The following is a 12905-nucleotide window of genomic DNA, read 5'->3' on the forward strand; positions in this document are numbered from 1 at the left end:
AATAAGGTACGCGTTACTATGCAGCAGAAGATCTGCGCATTCACTCTCCGTTTCAACTCAAAATTATTTAAATTGGCGATGATAAAGAGCGTCAGCTACAATAGGCAAATATCACGCACTACGAATACCGATTAAAATATATCGTGGGCATACAAGAGAAATTGACCAAGTGACAAAATCAATCATGTTCAGGGGGGCCATTTTAGTATTTTTCTAGAGTTCAATTGCTTCTCAAAGATCAGATTTTTCAAGTAGGTGGTTGATAATGGTACATTATACTTTCAACTTTAATGTAAAGTATAAACGTATTTCAAAAACATTATCACTTTTAAATAAAATAAAAAATTGAAAAACTTAGTTAATTTTGCCTGTAAAATATGTCATGAAATTTTGCAAATTAACATTTTGTTTCGTTCATTGAGGGAGGTAGTATTTTAGTTTATTTTATTTTATAACTATAAATGATGTTTTTGGAATTTAAAAAAAAATGATTAAGGTTAAATAAACCCAGAAATACAAAATAAATGAAAAAGAACAAATAATTAAGAAGTTTTACGTAATAATCTAAAGAATAAATTTTATTAACTTTTTATAAAAAAAAACATATCTGTCAAATACAAAACGTACATTTACTAACTTACTAACTACTTACTCAAACTAACACTTCACTGGTGACATCTACCCACATGTAAAATGTTACTTGGTCAAATCTTTGGATCTTAAATTTACTAATAAAAGTGACGATGTGTGTTGGTCAGTTTTACTTGTCAAAAATCTGTGAGCTTCTATCAAATGGTCACATATTTTAAAAACTAAATTTTTTTGAGTGTCGGATTGACTTGGCATTTTTACCAGTCAAGCATTATGCTAATACGATGTCAAAAAGTCAATAATCTCAATTTTGACATTTTTGCAAATAGTCACTTTTACTTGTATGACCACGATATGGGTTAAGAATAATTACTTGTATTTTCAAAATCAATATGCATACAGTAGATAAATGTTTTCATATAAAACTTTAAAAAAGAAAATATGTCACTAGAAAAACGCGACATGTTTGGCATTGATTGTTGTCACGTCAAGATTCATGACGATTTTCTATAATAAATTCGAATGGTTTGGAACAATAAAAATAAACATGAATCGTGACGTTTTAGGGGCGTGGTCAATGCAATGACTGTTTTTTTTTTGCGGGAAATCAAAAGTACAAAATTTAAAATATTTTTTTTTACTGGACAGTATTTCATGGACCCTTTTTACAACTTAAAAAGAATTTGTTATTTTTCTATTGCACTGATGATCTTAATCAGAAATTCCCTAACATTGGATTTTTTCTGGAAATCTCTGCGCGCGAACCGCTTTTTTTCTTTTTTTTGCACCACTACAGGCCAGGAAGCCCAATTACAATGAGAAAAATCCTATTTGATTTTTGTGTTCTCATTAGGAATCGAACCCGGAACCTTCCATTTGTGAGTCAAGTATCTTACCACTTCACCACGGAGGCCGCCAATAATGAATGACTTAGTAGTAAACAAGTATTTCGTTTTTAATTTTTCCTTCAAAATAGAAACAAAACATTTTCTCATCACGGTCTGTCTGGCCCCATCTGTTAAAATTGAAGCAATTTTATCGCGTTTGATATGTTGATTCTCCGTGCATTTAATGCAGAATTTATAACGTCCTGAATAATCTAAAAGGCAATCATTCTAATGATCTTATTTAGAATCCACAAACGAAATAAATCGGAAAAAAGTTGAGCTTTCGCTGCGTGAGTTGCTCTCGAGTGGCTATGTGGCTTGCGAACCCCGGTTAGCCGACCCTGAGAAATAGAATCCAGTTTGTTTTAATACTATAAATGTCATTTTTTTAAATTAAGAACGAATTGTCTATATTTTTATTATTTAATTACTCATTATTCTGATAAAACTGTTTTTTATTTTTTATTATTATATTGGAGTTGCATTATTTTTTACCTTGTTTATGATATACATGGTTTATATTTTAACAAGTGGATTTTTCTGTATTTATTTAATCTTTAAATTTAGCTTAAAATGTTGAGGGCAGGAAGGATATTCTAATGTGGGCCAATCAAGAACTTATCAGCATTTGCTCACGTGGAGAAGAAACCACTTAAAACTCTTCATGGGAAGCTGACCTGTTGACAGTAGTTAACAGGCCTTCCGTTCCACTTGAAGAGTGTTCGGCATTTTGTCCCCTACTTTAGTTTATTTTACCAATTGCCTGCACTATTTTGACCATGTATGATACTACCTCTCATGTGAGTTCTTTATGTATCATCTTCAATGGGATGTCACATAGATCTTCACACAGGCTTCTGCATCATGATAAAATCGTTAGGCTTTTAATACTTTACCGGACCACTAACGAATCCTGGCCAAAAACACACAATGCATTTCTTAACATTTTGTAAACTTGGATTAAAAGTAATATAAATATAAAAAGATTCACATGGTATTGTAAAGAAGCCGTAATAATATAAGTGCAATGACAGCCCGCGCATCGGTATGATAAATCTCTCATTGCTTTTGTTTGCAGACTGTTTTATACGCGCCAATATTATTGTACGTAACCAAATTATATAACGTTTTGCCAATATCTTGTCAAAATGAGATTACAAGTGAACTACATATCTGCGTATGCACTGCAAGGATTATGTATAGTGTTTTCTTCTTTTAACGCATGATTTGCCACAATAAAACATGTATTTCTCGCTCAAGTCACGGTTTTAAAAGAGCTGGTGTTTTTTATACAAATTGAAGGATCGTGCAAAATTAAAAATGCACAGTAACAATTAGTGAGTGCGTGAGATTATTAGATAAGAATGTCGTCCGCCAGAGTCCATCTCGCTAGATCTTTTGGAGGAAGTACATTTTTTCAAAAGAAAAACGACAGATGTTATATAAATAATAAAATATTAAAAATATTACAAACATCCAATAAAAGTTTTTCAAAAGTATAATGATAAAACATGTTACACAATAAAAATAAGCTATAAAATATTATATAAGAAAAGAAAAGAATACCATTGTAAGAAGGTTGAGGATGGGGAAAAAAAGTGGAGGTGTGGAGGAGAGGGATTTTTATAACACAGTTGACCAATTTGAAATATACTTACGATAAAGAGATAAACATATTAAAAGGTACGTAAATTAATTACACATTGATAAATAATTGTTTTATTTTAGAGGGACTCTAAAAGTTTTATTTTGAAGTCACAAAATTGAGCATTAAAACATCTAAATAGGGACACAGTAAGTTAAATTTGGAGCAGCTCTGATAGATAAATGAGTTTAAAACATTTTTTTTTTAGCCTATATGTTATAAAACAATTGAACCTGTCGTTTCGATTTATGGGATAATTTATTAAAATACGCTCTAAAAACTCTCCATATATATTTTTTTTATTTGAAAAAAAAGACAGATCAGAAATGCTACATACGTTTAGTAAGGGAAAATTAAACTATAAAAGGGAGAAGAGTCTTCTTACGAGTCAAAATAAAGGTAAAATTTATGATCTAGAAGATTCAGGAATCTATTTTGTACCCTACCTTGTTGCAATATTATTATCCTTAATCCTGTAATTTTAATATTCTTATCTAGTTGTTATCCAATTATAATCTTCAGTATTTTGAATATCATATAAAACATTGTCGTATATGTACTTGTATATAGGTATTTGCTTGGATGTTCGAGGACCGGCAGCTGGCGGATGTAGAGGAGCCAAAATAATAGCCCGCGACGATGGCATGCTTCTCGACTCAATATCTGCATAGTACCTATGTGCAGTACTTATATCACTACTATTATGTTTTTTTGTTGATATTATTATTATATTATTGTTGAACACGTGTAAAAACTACATTAAATTTTAATTAGTATGAATGTATTATTGTTTTATGGTTTTTCTTTATCCTTTGTTTTTATTTTTTTCTCATGTACCTACTCGTATTTAAAATTATATAAACTATTATAATAAACAATAAACAACTACAACAGTGTAAGTCACACTCCAAGCACAAGAGTTAGTCTCTTTTTTGGAGAGTTGCAGTGATAACATTTACTAGATGTGTAAAAATACATATTTATAGATTTTTTTTAAATGTACCATTTATAAAATTTATTAATAAAGAAAAAAAAATTAAAAACATTTTTTTTACTATTCATTTATATACGTATGTGTACATCTATGCATACATTTATGTATGTGTATTTATGCGCATATTACTACTAGAACCGGAAGATAATATGAAAATAATGTAAATTAATGCCTCGACACGGGTTATAACCCTGGGCTGAATATACCCAGTGAGGTGTTCATATAGAAAGGAAAAATTTAAAGTTTCATACGAGATAAATAAATACATAAATTCTGCATCGAGGATCCAAAATAACAAAGACAAACTCAAGCTGATAAAATGTTGAGTGATGCGGTTGTTTTGAATGATCGAGTGGTGAGTATAATAACGCCACGGTTTCTGTAAGCGTTATTCATGGATGCCTGAGTATGATAATGAAGTAAGAGTTTTTCATTAATGTTCAAACTTGGATTTCTCAGCTCGTTTTTCCTAACCATTTACCGTTATTTCCATAGTTGAATATAATTTTATTTTTATTTCTAGTGAACAAAATAACGAAACATTTATTAGTGTGTAAGTATAGCTGATTACGGTAACAGAAGTCCGCTACGTTATCTAGGTCGCTTTGTAATTCCAAACAATTATTTTCTAACTGAAACTTTTAAAATAATTTAATGCCGTCAGCGACCATGATAAAATTAGACTCTTAATAAATTTACATAAGTAATTTATGTTGATTAAGAATAATAAGGTTCCTAAGTGGAATCCTTAAGGAACCCCAGAGGGAATGTCGGTGCTATTTGAGTCAAATCTTAGAACAGCTACAGTTTCACGTCTATTTTTTATATTTGATAAAAGCCAAATAATCTTGTATTCCCATTTCTCATACCTTGGCGAAGTAATAGAATATTTTCGTTTATTTTGTCAAACGCCATAGCAAAATCATTATATATTGTGTATCGTGTGTGGCTTTGTAGCCTTCTTGCATGCAGAAGTGTTGAATAAAATATGCTTATAATATTCCAATTAGTCGCTGTTTTTTTTGTATTGCATATTTTTATAATTATTTTTACTTGGCAATGCACTGCGTTACGATAGTACATATTTGGAAACCGTCTTAGATCTGAACCCATATTATGATGAGACAGTTAGTAACTTACGAATGTTTATCGATATCAAGTTTATGCAGTCAAATGAAATTTTTCATGTTGCTACGACACGCAATGCGATGCAGCAACGCTCTAGTGCTGTTCAACAATAGGGTAAAACAATAAATTGATTAGACTTTATCGGCAAATATCGGTACATCTCTCACTGTCTCATTTTACCTAATTATTGAAAATCTTCTTTCTATTATTTTGAAGGTGGATAAACTAACAAGGCTTATTTAAATTTATTTCAACAGAGAAGGAGAACATTTTTGAGAAGAAGATATGGAAGTCTAGGCATTTACAGGGCTTATAACCTGTATTGGCTGGTTTGAGTGGCCACTTTACACACTGTTTAACATTCACTATTCTGCCCATGTTTGGACCTCCACATTTCCTCAATTCTTCCATCGGTTGACTTTTGTGAAGTGAAAGAGCTAAAACCTTTATTGTTGTGAAGAGATTCATCTGACTGAATTATTTCACATACTAGGCAATGCCTGAAATTGAATTGGAAAATTGTTTTTTTGAAAATTGAAAACAATTTTCCAATTCAATTTCAGGCATTGCCTAGTATGTGAAATAATTCAGCCAGATGAATTTCTTCACAACAATAAAGGTTTCAGATCTTTCACTTCACAAAAGTCAACAGATGGAAGAATTGAGGAAATATAGATGTCCAAACATGGGCAGAATGGTGAATGTTACACAGTGTGTAAAGTGGCCACTTAAACCAGCCAATGACAGGTCATAAGCCCTGTAAATGCCTAGACTTCCATATTCTCTTCTCAACAATGTTTTCCCTCTCTGTTGAAATAAATTTAAATATGAACAACTCCCTAGGGAGGAAATCCAGCCAGTCTGCAAGCATTTGGACATACTCAAACATTGTTTACAAGACTTAACTTCTGTGCGTGCCAGTTAATTTCTTTTTAGAAACAAGGATTAACAAAACTGCTAAAAATTATTTAAGATCGACAGTATTGTGTCATCAAGATTATATTCGAAAATATTTTGTACGTATCCAAACATTTGTAGACAAGTTTTTGAAATTCACATATTTTTTACATGTTTAAAAAAAAATAAAAAATATATTGGGGACACAGGTGAAAGAACAACCTAACGTAAATTATCTGGCCAATGCATGTTAAGTATACTGCGTGCCACCTATCACCTATCTATCTAGCTATTTCTACATCAAAAATAGTCACTCTACGTTGTCAACAGATGCCGCGGAATGCAAAAATATCAACATGCCTTTAAATTTGTTATTCCATCCTTATTCCTCGGAGTAATAATACCCCCGCTAATAGTCGCCCATATGGGCAAAAACCATTCTATGATAACTACGAAGTTAGCTACAGTTTTCAGCAATACAACGGGCCGTAGGTACTCAGGTCGAGAATTTCAAGCGCAAACGCGTTAAACCAAAAATTTGTGAGGTTTTCGTTCTATGCGATACAAATAAATGGCTTCTGTTTTAAACTCTAGATAATCGGTATTTCTCTAAGCTTTAAACAATAAACTGTATCCGTAACCAATAACCAATTATCTTTATATATATAATTTTTCTGTACGTGTGATGTCACTGAACTCCTCTTAAACGGCTGAACCGATTTAAGTGCGGTTTTCAACGAAATGTAGATCTTTGCGCTAAGCGTGTTCGTAGATATTAAAATTTTTAATCGAATCTGTAAAAGACAAGTTAGAAGCATAAAACATTTTTTCATTGGCTTACCGGGGTTACATTCGACGAAAATTCATTTACAAAAAAAACGGGAAGGATGTTTTTATTTTGTGTTTACAGAAAGTTCGTTTTTAATATTTACAAACAACACTCGCTTTTTATGGATCCCAATTAGACTTTTTCCTTACATTCCTTATAATTTCTTCCCATTTATTTCTTTTTTCTGGATTTTTGGTAAAACAAAAATAATATTAACTGACATTAAATACGTTTTTCAATGAATAAAGTGCACCCCTGTTGGTAAGAAGAGCCGAGTTTTATATTTGCGAAAATAATTGTATATTTGAAAATAAATTATTTTATGTTTTGGAATTCAACCATAAACAAGTACCTAGGTACCAACAAAAATTCAATATTTGAATGTTAGTAATTTTTCGTTTTGGAATCCAATCATAAACAAGTACCTAGGTACGTATATACCAATGAAAAGTATTTTTCCAAGGTAATAGCAGGCAAGCCAACGTTCGGGCTGGACAACGTCTGTCGGGTGCGCTAGTTATTTATATATTTATTAATTTTATTGGTCTGTGTTCGGGCGGATGAAGAATATAGTTCTGTGTGTGAAATAGAAACAGAATCTTGGACGAGTGTCTTCGATTCGGTGACTGCTCACGGTTAAAAATCCTGAAAGGGGAAATCAAATAAAAATACGTCCGCCTCGTAGTATAGAGGTTGGTGCGTTTGCCTGCCTCAAAGGAATTTATTGATACATTGATAATGAAATAAAAGAGTATGAAAATATTTCCACACGGCTCATAATTTCGATGACTTATTGTAAAAAAATAAATAAATACTACATTAAGATATTACATTATACGGTTTTGTTCCATCAATATCTTTGGTTCTTTAAACACTGTCATTGGCAAGTTGATGTAGGTACTTCTCTTGGCCTTTCTTAAAAAATGTTTTCCCTCTCTTTTGCAATAAACTTCTATCTTGAAAGTTCCTTAGGGAATGGAATCCAGCCGTGTCTTCATCATTAAACATACTCTTCATAATATTGTTTTTTTTAGTTATTTGATATAATAGTAAATCCGTTACATGAAATAATTACTGTCCTATTAAGTCTTCAATTCATATTTTGATATATTTTCAAAATTTCTTAACTTTTTGCTATTGTTGTTTACAATGCAACATTTTTTTTTAATGGCAGTATATTTCATTACTTAGTGAGGTGTCGTCCAAATTTTATGCATTTATAATTTTCATTTTGATTCCAGAACGTCCAGTAATAAGAGGATCGGACGCGACCAAGATTTTTTCACAAATAAACATTGCTCTCACATCACACGGAACAGCTATTAGCTGCCCATTTCTTAACATGGCTCCACAGTGTTCGTGTTTTGACTGACTTGCCTCTACATCCGCCCACTCAGTGTACTCTGAGTTTTCAATACTGCCCCCTAGAAAAAAAAACAAATATATTCTTTATTTGAAATTTTTTTATTTTTTTTAAATTTAAAAAACATATGAGCGTTCTTATAATTTACCCAAATATTTCAACTTTGGTGGCCATTATTTTCAACGAGTTGTAAATAACTCACTATTAGAAAATGGAAATCAAGTTCGGGTTCGAACCTTGGACCTCTGATCCGTGAGTCCGCAACACTAGCCACGGGACCACAACCCGATTCTAGACAAATTTATCCATGTGCAAAAAGAAGATTAAGATAGCCAGGGGTGCTACTCTGAAACTTCTCTACCCCCTAGAGAGTGATTAATTTTGGGATTTTTTTTTTACACACGTTCACACTTTGCTTCATATCTTGCCGCACTGATGATTTAACGTCAAATGAATATAAAAACATAAAAACAAACATGATGATTTTAATTCAGAACGTGTGACCTTAAACATTACCCAAAATACTTAATTAGGTTGAATTTACCAAATCGTATTCGTTTATTATCTATTTTTTACAGTTTTAAACATCATTTGACGTTTAATCATCAGTGTGGTGTTGTTTAAAGCAAAATGTCATCGCATTGAAAAAATAAAAATCCTCAAATTAACCATTCTCTAGGAGGTAAATAAGAGTCAGAATACTACCCCAGGTAAATCTATATACTACTTGAGTGTGTCGAGGGAAGAAGGCCGTTTGGACGTCAACCGATAAGGTAAAAAAGTTTAGAGGAAAGCTATAGAATCGTTCAATATTTTGGCATCAATTGCTTTTATAGCAGTAGAAGGCCGTTCTAGATGGATGAATATTGGCGTGGATTCAAGAGAGAGATTGATGGGGTAAGTCCTTGTTGTAATTATTATTAAATCAAAACTTATTATATTCCATATCTTCCCCACCTATTTCTTTCACTAAACAAGCTTGTATTGAGAGATATCATTTTACATATTAAATCATAAATAAAATTTTCCAAATATTTAATTCAATGGAATGTATAAAACTAAAATTTCATCGAAAGAGTCTTAAAACCATCAAATTTTACAATTAAGCTAAGTGTTAAGTTTTAAATTTTATACTGAGGACGGTAAAACTTTTCGATATAATTAAGGTATCCAAATGAAACATCTGAGCAATTAAAAATATTTAGAAACAAGAAAAAAAAAAAAATTGCAAGAAAAAAACGGATCGAACATGTTTTTCAACTTTTCTCGATCCAAAATAAGATTAACCTACGACAGTACAAAATTAGGTTCGTACTGCGCATATCTCTTCCCCCGCTACGTTAGTTTCGCTCGCAGTGCGCATGGCTACGGCGTGGCGTCTACTATACTTTAGTAACTCGTCGACTTTCTCGCATATAGCTTGCTTTACAAGATATAAACCCATTCAGACCCTGAGATAAAATGGATGTTCAACCGATATGTTCAAATTCACTATCACCAATTGTAAAGAACAAAAGAGGAAGCATTCAAAACGTAACAATGATACATTTTTATAAATGAATGATATAGATACTGTACTATATAAAATAACAAAATGTTGGTGTTGGTTTATATTTATAGACAGTACACAAACCTCAACGCACTATGATTATTAATATATAAAAAATAATATCTGAGAACCCTGGTATCTCACAAATGTATGCCATTCACGCAATTTCTGAGCAGACTGGTATTGGAGTGCATTTCGTAAAATATACTCTGTTATAATATTCAAGAACCGGTGAAGTTAAATCGCCAAATAAAAAGAGACGGGGATTGAGCATATTTTCGACAATTGACGACTTTGATAAAAATGCAATTAGATCAAAGGTTTACTCTTTTTAATTGGAAAAAAAAATTCATGCAATAAACAAAGTTTTTCAGGCTCTCAATAACGGTGATCCTTTAGCGAATTTCAAACGTAGCACTTTTCATAATGTAATCGATAAATTGGGTTTTCAATATTGTAATCGAAAACGCAGTAGTTTATTAACTGAGCGGGAAGATCTAATTCTTTGGCCTAGAGATTATTTTCTAGGTATAATAAGCTAGAAAGGTCGTACTATATACTACCTCAATGAAACTTGGATAAATGCAAGAGACATTTTAAAAAAATGGTTAATAATACCGTTTAAATGAGACGAGAAGCTTTTGCATGCGGCCTTTCCGTAGGACCCTCTAATCCAACGGGTAAGGAAATATGGTTTATAGTGTTTAGCAGGATTTGTTTCAAATGGTTTGTTAATTTTAGAATAAAAAAAAATTCTGCAGACTTTCACGACAAAATAAACGAAAGAACATTTTTGGAGTGGTTAAAAAATATTTTGCCACTAACCATTGGATGAAAATTGCTGCATCATTGTGGAAAAAAATGGAAAAAAAGTGAAATCATTAAATGGTTAGACGACAAAGAAGAAATTAATTAAGATGTCACCGCAAGCGAAGCAAACAAAACTGTGCTTCGATTACTTCCCTTTCAGTGTGAATTGAATTGGTGCGGTCGATGGTAAAACACCACGTAAAAGTTAACAGTACAACTTTCAATATTAGTCATGGGAGAACATTTATGCAAGTAGGTATTGAATGAGTTACACCAGACCATTAAAATAATTTTTGATATTGACAAAAATTTTGAAATGTCGATCATATTGTTGATGAACTCGAGGACAATAATGATATTTTTGGGCTTTCGATGTTTTAAGTGGGTCATTTAAGGATAATTTGTTTTATTTTCTAATGGCAATGATGATGTTCTGTTCTAACTTCTGTTCAATGTACTTCATAGTCCTAACGCTTCTATATACCTGCGTGAAAAATTTCAACGCTTATCAGTTCATGGTTTACCTCTTCGTTCTTATTCTCAAGGCACTCTCTTAATACCCATCCACAATTCCTCTTTCTTCTCTAACTCATATAGTGTCCATGCGGTTCGACTGTGGAAACATCTCTCATCTACCATCAATGATGTTACTACATTATCTCTGTTTAAATCACGTCTGAAGAAACATCTCATTTCTCTTCCTTAATCTCTCCTCCTTTCCTTTTTCCTCTTTTTTCCTTTTTTCCCTCCCATTGAGTAATAGTTTTGATTTAAGGTAATTTATTAAAAAATACTTTTATTTCTATTTTTATGTATCTTTAGCTTTTCAATCTTTTTTTCTATTAAATATGTTCTGTAACTTGAATTATAAAAATAAAACTTTTATTTTATTGGTTGGTTGAAAGAAATTGCCATTTGGCAATAAGCCCGCCAATGTACAAATAACATAATGTACAAAAAGTTGAAGAAAATAATGATGTTATCAATTATGGATCAATTTCTTAACCGAATTTATCAATCTGATGCCACATAAAATGCAATAATTATATTCTAATATTAAAACTATATTTATTATTACCATCAATAAATGAATACATTGCTATCATTTTTTTTAATGTGAGTAGGTTATTAAAATCAAAATAGAAATAAAATAAATTAATTCATTGAATTCAATTGATTAATCGGGATTAAATTTGTTAAGTTAGTAGTGAGGGAGGAGGCGGAGACATGCGCGGACGCAGGTCGATGCAGATCGAGAATACACATTATTTACTTTCATCTAACATTTATTGATTCCCTTTTGGATTTTAATGCGTCTCTGAGACTTCTCAGGTTTTTGGGCCATAGCCTTGTTAATTGTAATGCCCAAATTCAAATTATGTGTGTTCTTTGATCATTTCTAAACCTTATTTTTGGTATTTTTTATAGCAAAACTATATTATGTTTATAATTTGTTGTTTGTGATGTTTTTTTTATGAAATTGATGTGTCTCCTTGAATGCGTTAGTCTATTTTCTAGCTCAAGGCTGTTGAATATTCAATACAGAAAATTATAAATTACCGTTGATATTTAGGAATTCCCCGGGGCTAGTTAGATCGCTGAATCCCAACAGTACTATCGACTTATTGAAATTCTCCCGAAGTGTGTGTTCGGGGTACTTGTGCATGTTGCTCTTGAAGATATCTGCCTCAATTGCACTTTCAATCATGGCTAATGAAGATAACTCATGGGAACACACGCGGTACGCATCGTGCCATGTCCTAGGAGATGTATGCACTTTGTAACACCGCTCCGCCGTGTTATGATAAAAGTAATCTGGAAAAGAAACACTTTTAAAGAAAAAAATTAAACGAAAGTTTTTTTTATAATGATGGTAGTGTTATATGTTACGTGCGCTCCAAAAAAATAAGATATATAACCTACTTTTAAACAGTTTATTTTTTATTGTTTTATAAAATATGTACAAGAAAACAAAATATATAAAAAAAACACAACCCTTAATAACCTAAAAAAAAAAGTAAAGATTCTCTTAAAGAGCCTCCATTACTTCACTCAAGTACTTTTAGGAAAACCTCTCAAATCCTGAATATTTTTGAACATTCAAAATAGCTATTATCTATAAGAAACCCAAATGTAATCTATTATTCTAATTTTCTATACTTTTTGCCATAAAAAGAATTGCGCTTCATTTAGCTTATTATAATACCTATTA

The 12905-nt window shown here is 31.6% G+C and overlaps 1 protein-coding gene across 1 annotated transcript in view; it reads right to left on the bottom strand.

Annotated features, from left to right (window-relative positions):
* Window positions 1–7655: 7655 nt before the first annotated feature.
* The window catches only part of LOC148276745 (macrophage mannose receptor 1-like), a 31576-nt gene continuing 26326 nt past the window's right edge, over window positions 7656–12905 (bottom strand). Inside the window, exons 10-11 of the mRNA XM_088233826.1 lie at window positions 12254–12508; window positions 7656–8395 (exon numbers count right to left, since the gene is read on the bottom strand). Of these exons, the coding sequence (XP_088089952.1) occupies window positions 8181–8395; window positions 12254–12508 (470 nt within the window). The 3' untranslated portion in view covers window positions 7656–8180. The remainder of the gene's footprint in view (window positions 8396–12253; window positions 12509–12905) is intronic.

This window comes from Micrasema longulum, unplaced genomic scaffold, assembly GCF_059751315.1.
Source record: "Micrasema longulum isolate JH-2025_06_02 unplaced genomic scaffold, ASM5975131v1 h1tg001152l, whole genome shotgun sequence".
Taxonomy (NCBI): Eukaryota; Metazoa; Arthropoda; class Insecta; order Trichoptera; family Brachycentridae; genus Micrasema; species Micrasema longulum.